The sequence below is a fragment of the Tripterygium wilfordii genome, chromosome 16 (assembly GCF_013401445.1).
Source record: "Tripterygium wilfordii isolate XIE 37 chromosome 16, ASM1340144v1, whole genome shotgun sequence".
In the NCBI taxonomy this organism is placed as follows: Eukaryota; Viridiplantae; Streptophyta; class Magnoliopsida; order Celastrales; family Celastraceae; genus Tripterygium; species Tripterygium wilfordii.
In genome coordinates, this window is record NC_052247.1 from 1,673,642 (window position 1) to 1,693,488 (window position 19,847).

At 37.9% G+C, this 19,847-nt stretch overlaps 2 protein-coding genes and 1 long non-coding RNA gene across 9 annotated transcripts; all 3 read right to left on the reverse strand.

The window, feature by feature from the left end:
* Positions 1-1,307: 1,307 nt before the first annotated feature.
* Positions 1,308-3,926, reverse strand: LOC119981015. Its single transcript, XR_005463973.1, has 3 exons — positions 3,316-3,926; positions 3,140-3,238; positions 1,308-3,057 (listed from the first exon to the last, which is right to left on the reverse strand). It is a non-coding gene; the product is annotated as an uncharacterized LOC119981015 (long non-coding RNA).
* Positions 3,927-4,734: 808 nt separating this feature from the next.
* Positions 4,735-9,215, reverse strand: LOC119980855. 3 transcript variants are annotated; one of them, XM_038823661.1, is made up of 4 exons: positions 9,060-9,215; positions 7,828-8,861; positions 5,819-7,716; positions 4,735-5,197 (listed from the first exon to the last, which is right to left on the reverse strand). In XM_038823661.1, the coding sequence occupies exons 2-3, from the start codon at positions 8,849-8,851 to the stop codon at positions 5,852-5,854; spliced, it is 2,889 nt and encodes a 962-aa protein (XP_038679589.1). In that variant the 5' UTR covers positions 8,852-8,861; positions 9,060-9,215; the 3' UTR covers positions 4,735-5,197; positions 5,819-5,851. The 3 variants fall into 3 exon arrangements, with proteins under 3 accessions (XP_038679589.1, XP_038679587.1, XP_038679588.1); XM_038823659.1 differs by having other exon boundaries at positions 5,819-8,861; XM_038823660.1 differs by having other exon boundaries at positions 5,819-8,856; positions 9,060-9,208.
* A 1,258-nt stretch (positions 9,216-10,473) lies between these two features.
* LOC119980616 (probable RNA-binding protein ARP1) lies at positions 10,474-13,178 on the reverse strand. 5 transcript variants are annotated; one of them, XM_038823389.1, is made up of 6 exons: positions 12,923-13,175; positions 12,688-12,829; positions 12,360-12,486; positions 12,221-12,266; positions 11,888-12,116; positions 10,474-10,648 (listed from the first exon to the last, which is right to left on the reverse strand). In XM_038823389.1, the coding sequence occupies exons 1-6, from the start codon at positions 13,118-13,120 to the stop codon at positions 10,629-10,631; spliced, it is 762 nt and encodes a 253-aa protein (XP_038679317.1). In that variant the 5' UTR covers positions 13,121-13,175; the 3' UTR covers positions 10,474-10,628. The 5 variants fall into 5 exon arrangements, with proteins under 5 accessions (XP_038679317.1, XP_038679315.1, XP_038679318.1 ...); XM_038823387.1 differs by lacking the exon at positions 10,474-10,648 and adding an exon at positions 10,748-11,080; XM_038823390.1 differs by lacking the exon at positions 10,474-10,648 and adding an exon at positions 10,748-11,137.
* Between the last annotated feature and the right edge of the window lie 6,669 nt (positions 13,179-19,847).

The window sequence follows — 19,847 nt, forward strand, 5'->3', positions numbered from 1 at the left end:
GCTTTAGTTAAACGTTAATGGGGTTCGGCTGAGTTATTGGGCCAAAAGCTTCTAAGAATTGGCCTCAAATAAACAGAGAGGTTTTCGAGACGGGCTAAGGTTAAAGCCCATAAAAAGGATATAGTTTCGGGGGGCAATATATTAGGCTAAGGTTAAAGCCCAACAATTTGTTTTAAGGCTCAGATGTGGGCTTTGGCGCAAAACTTAATTGGACCCAATTTAAAGCCCATTAAAAAGATTCTAAGCCCAACATATGGCTGAATTACTGAGCTAAATACTTAAGGACATTGGGCCTCAAATTTCGACCCAAAATATTAGGCTAAGTTTAAAGCCCAACAATTTGTTTTCGGCCCAGATTGGGCTTTGGCCCAAAATGAAATTGGGCCTAATTTTAAGCCCATAAAAGATAGGCCCAAGTAATGCTGAATTACTGGGCCAAATTCGTAAAGAATTGGGCCTCAAATTTCGACCCAAAATATTAGGCTAAGGTTAAAGCCCAACATATTGTTTTGAGGCTCAGATGTGGATTTTGGCCTTAAAAGAAATTGGGTCCAATTTAAAGCCCATAAAAAAGATTCTACCCCCACAAATGCTAAATTACTGGGCTAAATACTTAAGGAATTGGGCCTCCAATTTCGATCCAATATATTGATTAGGCTAAGGTTAAAGCTTAACAAATTGTTTTCAGGCTCAGATGTGGGTTTGGCCCAAAACGAAATTGGGCCACATTGAAAGCCCATAAAAGGATTCTGTATTTAAAAAAAATTGGAAGCCATAAAAAAGATTCTGTATTCGTGGGCAACATACTAGCAAAATTGGGCATCAAGTACAGCACCAAATAAAGCCCAAGGAAAAGATCTGGGCTATTGCCCCAAATCATTTAGGCCGAATATTTGGAAAACTGTCTCTCAGATAACGCACAACAAAAAATTTGGGCTTAATGGGCCAATACTTACAAAATTATAGAAAATTAGGCATCACGTAAAGCATCAATCGGCTTTTGCCCCAACTTATTCTGCAAACTCAAGAAGGTTGGGCTTAAATTCAAGTCAACATAAAGATAATGTCTTTCGGCCTAAACTACTGGGCCGAATAATTAAGGAATACGGCCCCAGATAAAGCCCAAAGAAAACATAAGGGTTACGGCCCAGAGCATTAGGCCCAATACTTTTGAAATCAGGCCTTAGATAAAGTCCCACGAAATTAGGTCTGTCACTTTGTCTCTAACCAGTTTATTCAAATGAGCCCCTTCTGAACATTTATGGGCTCAATATATGGACTTTGCATAAAAAAATGAGACTAAAATATGCAGAGCACCTCTTTAGAATGGTGCCACCCATTCATTGCCATCAAATGAACCATGGATTGTGATCAAATATATTCAAAACAAGATTAATCGACAGGGAAAGATAAAAATGAGTTAACAGCCGCATCTATCAGACCAGCCATACCTCCTCCCTTTGGATTTCCAGTACACAATTGAAGAAAATATGTAAATATGAGCGTGGTTCAAGAAACAAATGCCCAAGTACAAATCCAGCGTCGAACATTCTACAAGTAATTTTCTTTTTAACAGCCTTGGTTAACAAAAAAAAATTCTATGAAAAACTCAAAACACTCAAATAAAAAGATGGCAACAAAAAAATTAGAAGGACAAAACAAAACTCTTAACATTGATTAGTTAACCTATTTCAAGAAAGATCAAGCTATTCTGTGATACTGCCAAATTGAAGTAATAATGGTCTTAAACGTATCTCCAACCTCATACCTAAACCCTAACACTTCACAAGATGTTTAGGGTGGTTTGGAAATGGTTTTGGTTTTTTACTTTCAAAAACTGATTTTAAGATTAGATTTTGAAAACAATTTTAAGAAATAATGATGAAAACAAAATTCATTTGGTAGAGGATACTGCACGAAGAAAGATGAAAGAGAAAACAGAAAGGAATTTTACAAAACTTCAAATAACAGTTTTTTTTTTCAATTTTACAAAACAGTTTATAAAAACACCCACGCAAACGAATTTTCAAAAACAGAAAACAGTTTTGAAAACTGTAACCAAACAGACCCTATTATGCGAAAGAAATGTTCTGTATTTAAAATAATTTGCAACTCAAATGTTTTGGGAAAGTTTCGTTCTGATGATAAGTACCGACAACTTTTTGCTAATTCTAACAATAAAGGGCCCTGTCCATAGATTTATCAGCTGGTATTTGGTTGGGTAAGATGAAAGAGCGACCGTCGACTACGGAGTATTTCTGTGGCGTTGTATCTTTAAAGTAAGCGCTATAGAAATTGACTCGAGAGCCAAACTGGGAAGAAAGGAGCAACAAACGAAAACCCAGGAATAGCGAAAACACAGCAGGAATTATTTCTGTTGTTTCAAAATAAGTAACTCAAATTTCAATTTATAAGAACATAAAAATGTTTATAACATAGATAAATAAAGGCTATTAGCTTTTCTGGAAGAAAAAAAATGTCTGCAAGAAAGTTCATATAAAAATTATTCCAGTGGTTACATGTATCCATGCAAATTTTAGTTTATTTTTTGAGAAAACTTTTATGTAGCATTATATGAAAACTTGCAGAAAATTCTTTTGCATATCTTCCTACTGTAATTATTCCAGTAAGTATACCATCACTAATCATTACATTACACTGAAAGAACTGGACATCACTTTGTACAATTACTATTGACCTGGAGTATAATTACAGCAACTACTGGGCCAGGGTTCTGCTCAGAAATACTCAATAGATCAAGCTCGTAAACACTTTCATGTGCAAAACCAAGAGAATAGAATAGAGATTTAAATTGCATAACATATGCAAATGCAAGAAACATGTTGAAACGGAGGGAGGGGCAAAACTAGCCGTATGTCTAACCTAATTATGAATCCAAATTAGGAACTACCGCCACCAAAGAACAGGAAAAACACAATAAAATCAGAAAACGTTACCAGATCTACAGATACATACCGCAAGTGTCATCTGCATCATGCTATGCTCGTCGCCGGTATTGTAAAGCGCCTATTCTCCTCGTTGCTCCTCTCCATAGGTCTAACCTAATTGAGAATCGATATTAGGAACTACCGGCACCAAAGAAGAACAGGAAAAACACAATAAAATCAGAAAACGTTACCAGATCTACAGATACCGCAAGTGTCATCTGGATCATGCCATGCTCGTCGCCGGTATTATAGAGCGCCTCTCCTCAGTTGCTCCTCCCCATAGGTGTAATCTAATTACGAATCCATATAAGGAACTACCGGCACCAAACAAGAACAGGAAAAACACAATAACATCAGAAAACGTTACCAGATCTGCAGATACCGCGAGAGACATCTGGATCATGCCATACTCGGCGACGGTATTGTAGAGCGCTCTTCTCCTCATCACCGATTACAACGGTTTTCTCGAGAGAATTACTTCGCTGAGGAAGAAGAGTAGAGAAAAACAATCAGACAATCCAGTGAGGAATCGGAGAGCCAATTGTGAGAGATAAAGAGGAAGAGAGGAATTCAAGATCGCCAGAGAGAGAAGTGTTGAAAGTTGAAAATTCTGCGAGACCATCACATATTTTTGCATCTCTCCTCTCTGCGATTCGACGATCTGGAAATTGAGGCTTGAGGATGTTGGAGATTAAGGTTCAGTAGAGAAGGGAGGGGAGATTAGGACGAGCTTGCGATTAGGGCTTCACGCTAGGGTAGATCGAAGAGATGCGAGGCACAGCCCTTTGGGGCAGAGAAGACGAGAGACCGGAGAAAATGGGGGGAAAAGGAACAGATGAGAGAAAGCGTAGAGGCGGTTACGGGTTTCAATCTTTCATCTCAAAATGGCAAAACACACGTCACGCCTTTTAAAATCGGACAGACGGAGAGACGCACAAAAGGAGAGAAAATTCCCTCTGTGACTTTCCTGCTCTCTCTGCTTTTCTTAAGGGTGTCCAAACACTGTGATGATTGATTTTTTCCAATCCAAATTAAATCAAATTTGCATTGTGATGATTGAATTTTGTCTCATCCAGATTAAATCAAATTTGTACTGTAATGATTGAATTTATCCTATCCGGATTAAATCAAATTTCGACATAAATTATATTTTCAAAATTTGGATTCAAACACAAAAATTTTATCTGATTTAAAGTCGTATCCAAATGCAAACACATAAATCTTGTCCTGTCCCTAACTCGAATTAGATTGTTGTTTGATTTACTTGTCCGGATTTAAATAAATTCAAGTTTTGCCAATTAAATATATTTGAAATCCAATCCGCATAAGGGTTTGAACATGTAAATATTTTATAAACATGTGATATCATCTTACCCGAAACCAAATTTTTTTTTTGGCCACCCCAAGTTTTCTTACCCAATTCAGCTTTCAGCATATCAGCTTATGAGTTCTTTGTGACTGGAATTGATTAGGCAAGTGAATGCTGTTGGAATTGTGAAATCCACATATATGATGATATGGTGACGCTTGTGCAGGTCCTGCGCACAATACGGCTTGCGCTTAAACACTGATTGATGTTAGTGGCAACAGTTCAAGATGCCATGCACCACAACTCTATAGGCATAGTGAATGGAAAAGGTGTGCAGTCTATGTTTGAGGTGAGCAGAATGCCAGAATTATTGAGGATAACGAAGAAAATGGCCTTTGAATGAGAATATACGTCTGTATATTCTCATTCAAATAACACCAAGATTATCAAGAAGAACAGCAAGAACAGGAGATAATGTGCAGCCTAAATGATGCAAAAAGGAGATAATTAACTGCATATTGTACGGCAAACCGCAAGACAAACACAGTACTTGAAAATGGAACTAACCCTGCCTAAATAACAGGAATCTAGTCGCTAATGCTTGTTAAGACTCGACTGATAAAAAGAAGCATACTCCTCCACCGTATTAGAATATCTACAAATTCAAATCCATAAATTAACAGGTAGAAGGATGTTCCATTATGATAAATGGGTGTCACAATTTCATAACCGAATCTTTGTACTTGTCGTCGAGGATAGAAAGCATGAAGAACAAGTCAGAAACTTTACTTTATATTGTCATCACTTATCAGCCGTGCAAGCGATACGCCAATATCCAGATGAGAACCATTTGATGCAAACTGGGTGAAGGAAACAAAAGGATGAGCCATAACTGTAGATAACCAGATGAACTAGTGGACTGGGATGCCTCCGGCAAACCCTGCAGTTGCAAATACACAAAGCATTCAGTCATATCAGTCCCAGATCCACCCTTGCAAATTATCTGATCTTCACAGTCATACACGCAAATTATTAGGATTTAGGATATATTCACCCTGCCTAAGGGCAATATCAGGCAGAAAGCAAAGCAAAAGGAAGTAAATGGAAAGACATAAAGTGCCATGTCAGAGTTATCTATATACTTCCTTTTTGTTACCATATGTAAATGTTAGCACTTTGGAGTGGATCAGAGTCCCAAGAGACGAGCATTCAGTAGAAACAACCCACCGACAAAAAAGATGACAATAGCCACAAGCAGTCAAATGAGAAATTGAAAACCTAGTACGTTGCCATTTAGAGTTCCAAATTTTGAATATCATTAGATATTCATATGTCGGCCACAAGTAAGATTTGCAGCAATTAACATTATCTTTCTTCTTTCTTCCTTTTTTAGACTTCCCCACCCCAATTTACGACCCTTGTTGAGATAAATTCCAATCCACATACAAAAGGCCATCTAATTGATATTACTTAACAAAATATCTTTTCCCGGAACCAAATATAAATAAGCCATAGCCAAAACTGTAAAACAAAGAAAATTTGTCCAGATCCATATAATTACCTGAAACTTTGAGATCAGATTAATGGTCAATACTCAATACTCTAGGTATAGAGTTGTATCTTCATCTCCCTGTGTTGTAGCCACCAGTGGAGTTCTAAAAGGTCCTAATACAGTGTAATTAAGCTGGTAGTTTACAGCAACCGGACCAAAAATGCCAAACTTTCCGGCACTGCTGAAAGCAACTTCTGCATCAGAACACCTCTTGAAAACCACTCTGGCACGGCTGGCCTCCTTATCAACTTCTGTCTCGGATTCCTTTAGAGGTCCAAAATGCTTGAACATATTACTTAATTCAATTTCTGAAGGAACAGTATCCACCTCAGAGAAATTCATCACCAGTTCAGCAGGTGCATTCTCATCCACATAACCAATTTGTTTTCGTGCTGCCATATCATTAGGGTCAGAGTATTGCCTCCTAGAGTACGATCTACGATTACCTTGGATGGGATCAATTTCTCGTTTTCTACTTTTACGCAATGGTTGTTCCTCAGAGCCATTTTGGATAATCCGGTCTGTCCAATAAGTGTCGCTCATGTCATCAAATTCAAATGTTTCAGGAGAATCACCCAAAGGATGGGACATTCTTCTTTTTCTACCAGCTTTCTCCATAACTGAAACCTGTTCTAAAACTACTGAGTTCCTAAAATCGGAGAAGAAACTAGCAGTGACATTTGAAAATTCATATTCTCCAAAAGGATCTCTAGCAGCCAAGTGAAGTTGCGATAGCAATTCATCCGGTGATGAGTATTCTACCGGAACAATCATCCCAATTTTTTCCGCATCCTCAACAATATGGAAAGAAGCATCCAATCCATCCCCCAAAAGTCGGTCACTGCTGCCATCTAGCTTCTGCAACTTCTCACTGTTACATTTTAAAATAGACGGGGCTACTCTACGAATGCACTCACCAATCTTAAAGGAAGGCTTAGGAATAGATGGGGTAATTAAGGATACTTTTGCAAAGGAAATAGTTTTTCTCCCTTCTTGATTTGCAGAGTCACCTGCAAAGGAATCAACAGCCCTCCGTTTATTGGCTGATTTTCCATCAGGCTCAAATTTATCCTCATTAGAATCCCATTCTTCATGCATCAATTCAGAAACGCTTCTCTCTTTTTTCCCAAGATAATCACTATCCTTCAAATTGTGTTTACGCTTGTGAGAAGGACCTTTTTGTATAGCCAAAATCTCCTGACCAGGGGAAATTTGCTCATTGTGCGGATGATCAGCTACCACATTTGAATTAATCTCCAAATCATCACGGGCTGCATTCTCATCAACAGTTTCACCAGACTTCAATGGCCGATAAATTGCACCAGGACCCATAATCTCAGTTCCTTCTACTGCCGCTCCTTGTATAACCCGCAGTACACTGTCAGCAGCACCGTCTTCAGTTTCAAGAGGCTCTGATGCAATTTCTGCATCTCCATCAATGGCTTGAAAATCTGATACAGTCCCTCCAGACACTGTTTCAGCAGTTAAATTCTGCTCCTTTCCCGAGCAAGATAGCATCACATCCATGTCAACATAATCAGAAATCTCAACATTTGGACAGGAATTTACCACAATTTTATCTCCGACAACCACTGGACTAGATTGACCTGAGGTTGCATCTACATGCACATGACGATGGATTCCACTGTCTCCATTAACTGTCTCGGCCATTGACTGCCTCTGTTCAACTTCTGTTTCCAACTCTTCATGGAAATCGACCCGTTTAGCTTGAGTAACTTGTTTGTCAAAACCATTGCAGGGATCTAATGTAGAATCCACATGGGCATCATCATGAGCCATGCTCTGATCCAAGTCGTCTTTGTCAGAGTTTGAAAGTGCCTTGTCATCCACTGCAGCAGTTTCAAGACCACTAGATACTTGGACAGGCTCAGACAAAGGTAAGGAATCTGCAATCAGGTTACAGTGATTTTCAGTGCTTCCACCATTTGACACACCATGTGATGTAAGTTCCTCCAATGTAAAATATAAATTTTCATTGAAAGTATCAATATCCATACCTTCAACTTTGGAGCACGTAAACTTCTCATTACTAACTACAGCAAATTCTCCTTCTGAAGTACCTATTTTATGTTCATCCAATGATCCTGGCCCTGTGCTATTAACAGCTTCCCTTTCAGGTTCCCCACAGACTCCCTTAGTAACCGAAATCTCTTCCTCGTTTGAATTATTAGAATTCCCATCCGAAGAATTACCACCTTCAGCGTCCTCCTGTTTCGAGGATGCTGCTGCTTCCTCTTCTGTAGCTTGGTTATGTTCCGTAACTTCAGTTTTAGACGCAGAATTCTGTATTCCATTAACTGAATTATCAGCCTCTGGCATTTTGATATCTTGCACCGCGTCAACTCCATCATCAACCATTTTCGCTTTGTCTATATCCTCCACAACCAATATGCCACTTGAATTTTCCTCACCTTTAACATTAGCAGCTTCCTTTGTGGCCTGTGCTTCTTCCTCTCCCACTGCCTGAACATTCGCATTCGCATCACCTTCCCTTGCAACCACCTCAACTGCCTGAAGATTCTGGCTTTCTACCTCGGTTGAACTCACAGCTTCAGCAGTACCATCAGCATGAGTTCCAATCCTGTCATCCTGAGTTTCATCATTGATACTTTCTACTTGCAAAGACTCCTTGTCATCAGTTACAACACCTTTACCATCAGTTGTTTCGTCATCTCTCTCCACACTCTCCTCCCGAATCACATCCGCCCCTTGATTTTGGCCTTCTGATGGATCACTGAGCATGGGAGAATCTTCCACCCCAGTCTCAGTCCCCAAAGCTGACACATCACCACCAGAATCCATAACATCCCCTTTGTCACATAACTCACCCTCCTCCAGCACCTCCTCCTCAGTTGAAGACCCCTCAATCTGGCCTTCCTCAGTTGAACACCCCTCAATCTGGCCTTCACCCTGAACCTCAGTATCCATGGACTCCATTAGCGTTTCACTATCATCACCAGCTATCTCCATAGGTTCTGAAACACTACCCACCAAAACAACTCCCTCTTTCGATTCCTCCATAGTATCTGACCTGACCAAATTTTCAAGGTGGTTAAAAACAAGAATCACCTTCTCATACAGATCAATTAAACAAAAACAGATAAACCCTAAAAAAACAGAAACAATTAACCAAACTTATCTAAGAATTCAATCAAGAAGGATCACAGTACACTACGTCACGTAAACAATAAGAACAAAAGCAAGAACTGAAACAGAGAAAAAAAAGTACCTTTGTGAGATCTAGCAACTAAGGGTTCGACACAGTCGGGTTTGGGCTCAACTGCTGGAGAAAGAGAGATAGAGATAGGGTGTTTGGGTAAGTGAAATACGGTGTCCTTTAACCGGATCTAAAAAACCTAATAGTAATGGCTTCTTGTCCTTTTCACTTTTAGTGTGTGATTGGTAAGCAGCTTCCAACTCTGCAATACAGCTCGGCAGACGTCCGCACGTGAGGAGCCCCTAAGTACGCATACATCATAGTATTAGCTCTAGACTTCTAGTATTATGAAAAGGTCGTAACAGTATTAATACGGAGGATTAAACTTGAATATATTATTTGGAAGAATTTATACCCAAATTTGTTTTGATAGAATTTCAACACCCCATTGAATTTATACCCAAATTGAAAAAATCATTTCTAGTGAATTTGAACACCTCATAAAATAACTACTTAACTAATTTTGTATTAGGCCTCTCAAATGTGCCTAAATTATGAATTACATTGCCTAGTGGGGCAATCTTGCATAGGATTCCACTAGTGCCCATATAAGAAAAGAAATTGGAGCACAGGGTCCATTACTATGGTGAAAAGAGCCAAAATATGTAACCAAATGGGCTTTCCATAACTGTCAATCAGATAGCCCAACTTTGGCAAGAATATGAAAACATGGGCCAGCCCGGTGAAGCCTTGAACGTTCAATTTGCAGGTTTTGATTTTTGAATCCTCATACTGAAATAATGAAATTCACAATCGCCAAAGGTTTTACCAATGGGCTTGGCGAAGGTTTATGTGGGCCGACGCATACAATGTCCTCAACCCACATGATTGTAACCCCATTCGGCTTGGATAATATTAATAGATCCAGAAGTGATAGGGATCCTCTAAAAAAGCATCTCAGTAGTGGATATGTTACTCTCTTATTCAATCATCAAGTTTTGTGGGCTCTCACACTTACATCAATCAAGGGACAAAATCTATTACTGGGATAACTGATATGTTTTTTACTAGGATTCCGAATATTTTTTATCCCAGTAAAAAGCTTCACAGTTATCCCAGTAGTGGATATTGTCCCTTAATTGATGTAAGTGTGAGGGTCCACAAAAACTTGATGATTTAACAAGAGAGTGACACATCCACTACTGGAATGACTGAGATGTTTTTTATTGGGATCTCTATCACTTCTATTAATAGCTTGCGACTCGATCAAAAAATTGTTAGAAAATTCTGTTCAAACACTTGATTAGATTGAAAAAAAAAACTAACTTGTAATATCCGGTTCGAGTGGGGTAGATCACAATTCTCTGCAATATAAATTTGATGGTGCAGAGCGAGTTATCAAGTGATGAAAATTGGTCAAATTTTCTAACTATTAACATGGATTTTTTTCTGGACCTAAACTAATATGGGTTAATGCTGAGAAGATAAAAGTCTTGCGGACGAAGTGTTATTAGTACGGAGGTCGGATTTGTTACATTACTAAGGCACTGACAATTCAACCAAACGACAACAGTAAATCTCAAACAAGGCACAATATTTTATTGCATTGTCCTTGGAGGCTTGGACTTCATCATGTGATGGTCAATGTTGTGAATAAAAGCCTGGAGAAGAATTATAAACAACATAAAAATAAGTGATCAGCAACAAAATAATTGGGTGGAAGCAGGCTTTATGGATCAAAGTTCATTGAAGCCACAACAGAAAAGGCGAACACCCATAAGATATGGGTACTTAAACATCTGTTACATTCCCCTTTCTTAAAGTAGTTTTTACAGCTCAAGATGAGATGTGAGAGAGAGAGAGATAGAATGAGAGAATATTATCAAAATGAACACCTAAGAATAATTGAATATTAAAAATTAATTTAAAAATATTAAAATTGGATAGGAAAAGAGCCACAGCAGATCAGGTAATAATAATGTTGTTCTGAGCAGCATCTGCCCCTCCACTCCATTCTGTTGTTTTGCCATTTAAGTTTAGTCATCTCTTCAGCCTGCAACCCTTTTAACAAGCCTCACCTGTGCCAACTCTACCTACTCCACAGCCAAGCAAACTGTGTTTTTGTGATCAATCACTTTATATATATATACCTACACATATAATGCTTAATTGCATCAAATGTGTGTTTTCACATTAATATTCAATTAAATGGGATAATTAGCACCCACAAAATCAATCAAGTGGAACATATCATAGCAGTTTTTAAACAATAGATGCTTAATAAGAAGATAATAAGTCTCACATCGCTTTGATATAAGTCAACGATGTGGTTTATAAGTGTGAATCCAACCTCAAATAGTTGAGGCGTCATAAAATGGACAAACCCCTAAGTATCCAAATGAGAACCGGGGAGAGTACCTCAAGTTGTTGAAATGGGCTCGCACACTCTCACTCTCAAGGCGTTTTTTGAAAGACAAAGACAATACGGTCCTTGAATCCAAAACGTGTACAACTTCAAGTGGATTGAACTCAAACCTCTCTTATCTTATTTTTCTATTTCTCATCTATTTCTTTTCATCCCTCTCAATTTATTCAAATTATAACACAATATTCTTCAATCATCATCACAAAAATTACAAGTATATAATTTTCAAGGAAATGCGAAAATATTAATTGTTAAATGACTTAAAAAATGTGAATCGTTTTTTAATCTATAAGGACATATTAGTCCTTTGGGCCACGTGGGCTTCCCCTGATTTGCCGCTGGGCCCAACTCAAATCACAAGTGCACGTGACTGCGTGTGAGAAACAAAATGATTCTTTCTCGGTTGCTCCCATGTACGAGGTTGAGGATGCCATTATCACAACAAAGGGAAAACTAGAGTGTTGGTGTAAAGTACCTGTGTTAGGAACAATCGATGGAGGCTTGGACATGATTTTGGGGGGAGTTGCTATGGGTCCGGCAGTTGATTGAGGAAAGATGTGCGCAGGTAAGCCCATCGTTTGCGATTGATGGTAGTGATAAAGAGGGTACATTGGCATCAATGTGTTTGCACCTACAATAGGATGGCCTGGGTACACTGGAGAGAAATGCCCGTTCACGTAGGACCCGCCGGTGTAGCTAACTTTCTGTGCACCTCACACCACACAAACACATAGATTAGATCAATATAATTAATCAATAAACAGATCAAGGGGATGGTTGTGATCAATTGATCATGTGGTCTACTTACATGGTTGTAACTCATATGATCAGTTGCAATGTAAGCTGGAGAGTACCTGATTAAATCAAACAACGATATATGTTAAGGCAAGGCCTATTTTAATAACGTAGACCCGGATAAAAATCAAGGGTGGAGAAACAACACAAACCCATAAAATGGAAGGGCATGATGATGCTGATGGTGATGGAATGGTGAAGCCGGTGTCCTTGCTGGATAGTACCAGTGCACCTGATTGACTGGAGCTGGTGATGCCGGACTCGGTCCACCGTTCGATCCTTCATCATTTAATTTACATCCCACATTAGATTATAATACAAAGATTCACCTCACTTAACAGTTTTAGCTTAAGCTTCTAGAAAGAAAGAAAATTCATCAATATATATATATATAATGGTGATTTGTATTTTGTTGTTGATTAACCAAGTTAGATAGCCAGTTGTACATGTATAGTTACATATATATGTGTATATATATACCTTGTTGAGGAGGAGCGGTGGCCGCGGACCTCGGGCGGCGTGCACCAAGCGAAGCTAGGTTACAGTTAGCTCGGCGGTCTTTGATGATCGGCGAAGGATCTTCACAGGCATTCTTAGCGGCTTCAGAGTCCTTGAACGTGACCTAATTTGAAAAAAAAATCAATGATATTAATTAGAAAATATATATAGCAAGAGAAAGATACAATTGTTGTAGACCAATATATATATTTCTTACGAATCCGTAGCCTTTGGATCGGGCGGTGAGCTTATCGGAGATAATAACAGCCTCCAAGATTTCACCATACTTTTCAAAGTGCTCTCTCAAGGCCTCCTTCGGAGTCTCCCATGCCAAGCCTCCAACAAACACTTTGGTTAGTGTTGTGTCTCCGAACTGTCCCATGTTGTTGTTGTTGTTGCTGCTGCTCATCGTCATGATTCCTCAAGACGTTCACAATGGTTGTGTTTGTGAGAAGAAAGAAGTGAAGGGTTTTGGGTGGGAAGGGTAATATAAGGGATGGGAGGTGGTAATTAAAAAAAAGAAATATAAAAAAAAATGCAAGGGAGACAGAGAGGCATCAACGTGCATCGCAACGCAAAACGCACAACTTTTCGTCTTTTTAGATTCATCACTTGAGTATGAGGCACACATCCTAAATGAGCGCGTCAAACAAAACACCTAATGAGTTTGTTTGAGAGTATGTTTTATATTTTGACATCACTGACTTCTTGCGATGGTGTGAGTATAGTTTTAAAATTATGATGAACTGATGTTAATTACGGTGATAAAAACTATTTGGGACGTCACTAAAATAATGCGGTGAGGTGAAATCAATTTCAGCTTCGAATTGATAATGGGAGATAGCCTGATTGGTCAGGTTGTCTGTCTAGGACTTTGAGATTCAGGGTTCTATTCTCACCAGAGGGTTTGGGATTTGAATAGTTTTCCATCTGTTATAATGGTGTTCATGCCCCTCGAGCATGGCTTAGCGTGTGTGGACTGTGAGCCTTTCAAAAAAAAAAATTTTCAACTTCGAATTCACCGTAATTATATTATAATGCATCACTCGACAAAATATTTTTTTATCTGAACACGTTGCGTTCAAGCCAAAAACGATACTTTGGCACCACCAAACACACAAATGTCTCTTTGGAGGGAGAGCGTGAATAGCACCTCCTGTAATGTGCGTGTGAAATAATAGATAGACAGCTAAACAACCGTACGTTGATGATCGGACAAGGGACCCACAAAGGTGAAGAAATTTACGAAACATACGCGGGAGGTGCAGTTGTTAGTTGTTAGACGTTGCCGGTTCGAGATACGACGAGGGCCGGTCAATTTTGGACAGGAGGCGAATGTCTTTAGCCAATAGTGCTTGGCCACCTTATTACGGCAGGTATTTTGGTCTCTTGATTAATAAATAGACAGCAATGGACGAAACCATACGAAAATGTTGATCGCACGACAATAATAGTATGTGATTAGTGATGGTGAATTCTGGTAATAACTTATATTATGTTGTGTGTTTATTTTATTTTTTACAAAAGAATTTTTATTACTTTTTCTCGACTCTAACCTAATTTTTCTCGATCACGTGTACCCAATTAGCGTCAATATGACATGGGCCCCACATGTTATTATGGACTTGTAATTCCTTCTCAAAACTATGTAAAATGGTCTATTTTTTTCTTTCAAAAATGACATAGATGATAGGAACATGTTGAAGTTTTATTTACAACATTGAATTATATCGTTACATGTAAATGAAATACTACTCATTTGAATCGATCTACTATTGTTTTGTAATAAATGATGGTGAACGACTCAAAATTAATTATATCGTGCTACTATGATCACCCAAAATATTCCATAACACATTTTAAACTATTATTTAACATAATTTTTGCTGAAATTGTAACAATCTGGATTGCAGCCGCCCATCCCTGAAGGGAAATGTTCTTCAACGCGTGATTGATTGAGGCTAAGGTCTAAGTTTAAAATTGAAGGCGTAATTTGTGGAGAAGTGTAGATTCTTGTTAGCGGCGAAATGTGAATGCCATTTATATTCAAAAGCACCTGAAAAAGTCCACACCTATCTCAATTAAAATTGTTCCTCTCAATTTTTTATAACATGTTTGATGACGTGGCCATTTTCTTTGTATGTTATGTACGTGATTAATGAAGAGTAAAATTGATACGAGCTCGTGACAGGCACGCGCAGTGGACGGACAGAATAGGAGAGCATGAGGAACGCCAGATGTTTCCAGAATCGACGACGTGGCCAGCTGTCCAGCAATGGTAAGGGTGTTTTGGTAAAATCAATAAATCTTTGGTTTGACCAGAAGAGAACAGAAATAGACATGAATGGGCTGTCCCTAGCACCCCCACCCATCGAGGGACTCGACAACAAGGGTCCTCGTGCCGCTGAGCTGGAACAGCGGTGTCTCCATCATTTTTGCATTACATTAACGTGTCATGTAAAACTTTTTGTTTTTTAAAACCACCAGATCAGCACTTCACAGTTCATAGAGCTAAGTGAGCGGAAATTTTGGGTCGATTTATCAAAAAAAATGTTGGATAGTCAAAAGAGTTCGTACCATACTTACAATGTTGACAACAAGTAAAATAAGTCGAAACTCGAAACCCATGTGAGTAGGAGCCCGAATTTAGACAAGTCTACGGAACTAAAATTTTAAAAAGAAATATCCAAAATTTAAGATGGGGCAAAGTTCATGGTTCCATGATAATGATGATAATAGTGAGTCGATCTAGAGTGTTCAAGAGACTGAAACAGTCTTTAAATTATTCGAACTGGTGGTCTGGAAAGTAATGTTCAATCGCTGTAGAACCTGGATTGGACTAGAGGAAGATTCTCACGTGAGGAGTATCGGAACTGTGCTGAAGTAGAGCCATTGCTGAAGAGGAACGAAGAGCTGGCCATTTTTGCTTTCGGGTTGTCACTGCTCGGCCTTTTCAGTACGTTTCATGGGCTCATGAGTAATCTGTTCGGACACTTCGGCCCAAACCGGAAAGACGCCCATTGGGCCTAAATCCACATCACACAATCTGGCCCTTTAGCCTCCAAAACCCTAATCCATACTAAATATATATTTTTTTTGTAAATAAGCGGGGGTGAGAGATTTGAACTTTGGTATCACCAAGTTGAGTATATGCCTTAACCATCTTAGTTGAGAGGTTTTTTTTTTTAATATAGGGGAAGGGGATGAGGGTCCGGGGAGGCTCGAACTCGAGACCTCTATGAGATATCACACACATGAGTATCATCTGAGTTACTAGTTGTTCTCAGTTGAGGGGTTGTTGGCCATATTAAATATGAATTTTTTTTTCTTTTATATCATATATAATTTGTCCACTATTTTCTTTTTCCTTTTTTTGGACCATTAATTCCTGAAACCGTTTGGGATTATCCCTAGAACAATATTAGGAAACGGATATTGAAATAAAAATAAAAATTATCATTATCATTGAAAAATAAAAAAAGATACATAATGCGCCATCTCTTCCTCTACTCCTTTTGTTCATCCTTTGGAATTGGGCATTCATGTGATTTTTCCTTTTCATTTCTAGATCTTACTATTGATCATTATGTTGATGTCTAATTATAAAATTGTTCATTGGTAATTTAATAAAATTTAAGGATTATTTAACATATTTTAATTAACGAACCATGAAGTTTTGCGGAAAAATCGTTAATATTCAAAGCGAACGGATATTTCAAAATTTATCATCGATCACTTCTACTGTATTTCTATGAAAATTTATAATCTTAATAATGACCTAATTTCTAATTAATGAACTACGAACCTTCGCGAGAAAGGTTGTTATATATTTCTAATTAACGAACTATAACCCTTCGCGGCAAAAGTCGTTATATATTTGTAATTAATGAATTATGAACCTTCGCAGGAGAAGTCGTTATATCTTTTTAATTAACGAACTACGAATCTTTGCGGGAATCTTTGCGGGAGAAGTCGTTATATGTTTCTAACTTACTTATTATGAACCTAAGCGGGAAAAGTAGTCAATATTTGAAGTGAATGAATCTTTTATAAACATAAAAAGGAAGAAGATTTCATTTCCTCATTCAATTGCTACTCTATAACACTTGATTATTTCTAATGTGAATCTTGTAAATTAAATAATGAAATCCTAATGTTTGTTGATACTAATTAACTCGCTTGTTTTTGAAAAAAAAAAAAGGGTGCACTTCATGACAATACATTTGAATTACCTCTTTAAGAAAGTATGAACATTTATTTGTTGGTGAATTCTGCAGATTCATGCTTATCCAACTATCGCCAAACTGTATTTGTCCAAAACACCCCAGAAAAGGAAAAGCATTTATACCCTATTAAGAATGAATATAACACAAAACCCATAGACAGTAATTACATCATGACCTTACCATTTTTGTCAAAATACCAAATAACACCTTTCATATACATCCCTTCACACCTATATATCAATTCTCATCACCCATTCACATTTCCAAACATAAACGAGCATAACCCTTTCCTTCTCTTACAATACATTTCACCAACTCAATTCAAACCCTAATGGCTTCCCCAAATCCATCATCTCCTTCGTCAAATTATTTTCCCCCCGTCGTCCAAGACGAGTTTAAGATGTTCCATAATATTGATCGAAAACTCTTCACCCGTCTAGTCTTGTCACTCTCTCTTGAGGTAGCACAGTCGATGCAAGTCATGGCCTTTTTGATATGGCTTGAACATGAAGGCCTCGCGGCGAATTTGATTCATAAAATGAATTCTTTCACAGATTACATATTAGTTGCACTGGTTGATGAGATTGCATTGTGCTTGAAGTGCATTGAAAGTCCTGCATTTGACCCTAATGCAGAAGCATATGCTAAAGGTTTCCCTCTCATCGAGAACCTAACAAAAAATGCAGTCTCAATCCATTTCTTTCGTGAGAATCGCATCAAAATCATCAACGAGGTGACTCAGAATGTGAATAATGTTTGCGTTAAGGCTTTCGATGATATAGTTAACCATGTTCAAACATCAAGACAACCAAGCTTGAACCAGGTTCCATATTATGGTAGTGGTGGTGCGGTGTACTATGATGCTAGTGCACTTGGGGCTTATGGCCCTGCGGTGCAGCCTAATTTCCAACAATATGTGGCAGGGCCTAGTGTGCCTCCAGTGGACCCTAATCTTGTTTACAATGATATTGGGATCCAAACACACATGGCAGGGCCTGCTGTGGCTCAAATGGACCCTAATATTGTTTATCATAATATTGGGTTCCAATCACATATGGCAGAGCCTGCTGTGGCTTCAATAAACCCTAATGTTGTTTATGATAATATTGGGGTCCAAACAATGTCGCTGGAGGAAATTAGTGAAGCTTTTGGGCTGTTCAACGTAAGGACTGGTGATGATCATCATGGAGATCGGGATCGGACGGTGGTGGAGGAAGAGGAGGTGGTGCAGCCTGATGACAGGACTATTTTCTTGACTTTCTCTAAGGGGTACCCCATTTCAGAAAATGAAGTCAAGGATTTCTTTACCGGGTATGTTCTTTCTCTTTGGATTCTCTTATTACAAATCAAGACAGTTGAATACTAAATAGATCCAATCAATTTTGGTTGAATTTTGATATTTTTTAATTATTATAATTGGATGAGATAACTTACATTCTCAAATTATATATCAAAGAATGTCTATCAGTTATTATTATTTCAATTTGATTACTTTATCTGTATTTTCAAATAATAATATAGTTAACCCCTTGGCTGAGTTGGTTCCTGGTATTACATGTAGACTCATGGATCATAGGTTCAAAACCTCTCGCAAAACATTGTGTAATGCATTACGCAGATCTAGGGGTTTGTTCCATCAAGGTGGATCCAAAGGGCGTGGATCCAGGGGTTCACTCCACCAGGGTGGATCCAAAGGGAGTAAGGGACATGTATTGGAGAGGTTCCATATATATAGTGTTTGGATGCTTATCAAAAAATTATTTTCAATTTCCCTTTAATTAAACTGATAATAACTTGATAAATATACTGATGAATGACTTTTATGTTAGGATGATTGGAGACTGCATCGAATCCATTTACATGCAAGAAGTCTCAGTGGGAGAGCAACCACTTTATGCAAAGCTTGTGGTTCAATCTCAGTCTGTCATTGAAGCTGTGCTTGATGGGAGGACAAAAGCCAAGTTTTCAATTAATGGAAAACACTTGTGGGCTAGGAAATATGTGCGGAAGAACACCAAGTCGGCCACCTCGCCGCCGTCATCACAACCTCCTTCACCAGTGGTGGGATGTTAAGGGTTTCTGTTGCTGCTGGTAATGATTTTTATGTTTAAGACAATGTTGTCTGCTGGCTGATGTCTGATTAGGTGGATTTGGTTTGGCACAAAAAACAGCCATGATTTATATATGATGGGGATTTATGTAATAAGTGCTTTGGATTTGGTTTCAGTTTTCTTTTAATGAATTTCGCTTTGTTCTTAAAAATTTGTGTTTGGATATATATGTCGATTTGTTTAAGGTTTGAGATGAAACTGAAAATATTGCATGGATATATATATATATATATATATATATATTACTGAATTATGCAGAAATTGGTTGGGAGATTACTTAACTACAGATTAAGGAAAGATCAAGATGATTAATCGAACTTGTGATTGTTTTACGGTATTATTTTTAAAAGAAACTGAAAAATTCTGATTATTGGCTATATTTCATGTTCACTAGTGGCGAATATTACCTTAACCATACTTTCCAATTTTTTTTTAAAATATGTTTTGTTAAATTCTTTTATTTTTTTGAGAAGGAATGTTTTGTTAAATTCTAGTTTTGCTGTTTTATTTTCTTCAACTTTATTTATATCAAATCAATTCAAACCCCCCCCCCACCCCCAAAAAAAAAATTTGTTTGCATCTTCTTTATCTATCTACAAATTTTCAGCTGTTTTTATAAGTCTAAGTAGGGTTTTGAATTTCATTCTAATTTATGGTCAATTTAGAATCCTGTGGTTCATGATTAAGGAAAAATTAATTACCTGTATGCTAATCTCCTGAGTGCATGCATGCTACGTACTTTATAAATGTGTTTAGTGGGTGTTTACGATGATGTTGGACAATTTTAAATGATTATTTAAAAGTT

Excerpts from the sequence above, each read along its gene's own strand:
- LOC119980855 (XM_038823659.1), bottom strand. The coding sequence starts at position 8,851 with ATGGAGGAATCGAAAGAGGGAGTTGTTTTGGTGGGTAGTGTTTCAGAA.
- LOC119980616 (XM_038823386.1), bottom strand. The coding sequence starts at position 13,120 with ATGACGATGAGCAGCAGCAACAACAACAACAACATGGGACAGTTCGGA. Across the intron at positions 12,830-12,922 it reads GATCCAAAGGCTACGGATTC|GTCACGTTCAAGGACTCTGA; the intron begins GTAAGAAATATA and ends TTTTCAAATTAG. Across the intron at positions 12,267-12,359 it reads CATGCCCTTCCATTTTATGG|GTACTCTCCAGCTTACATTG; the intron begins GTTTGTGTTGTT and ends TGATTTAATCAG.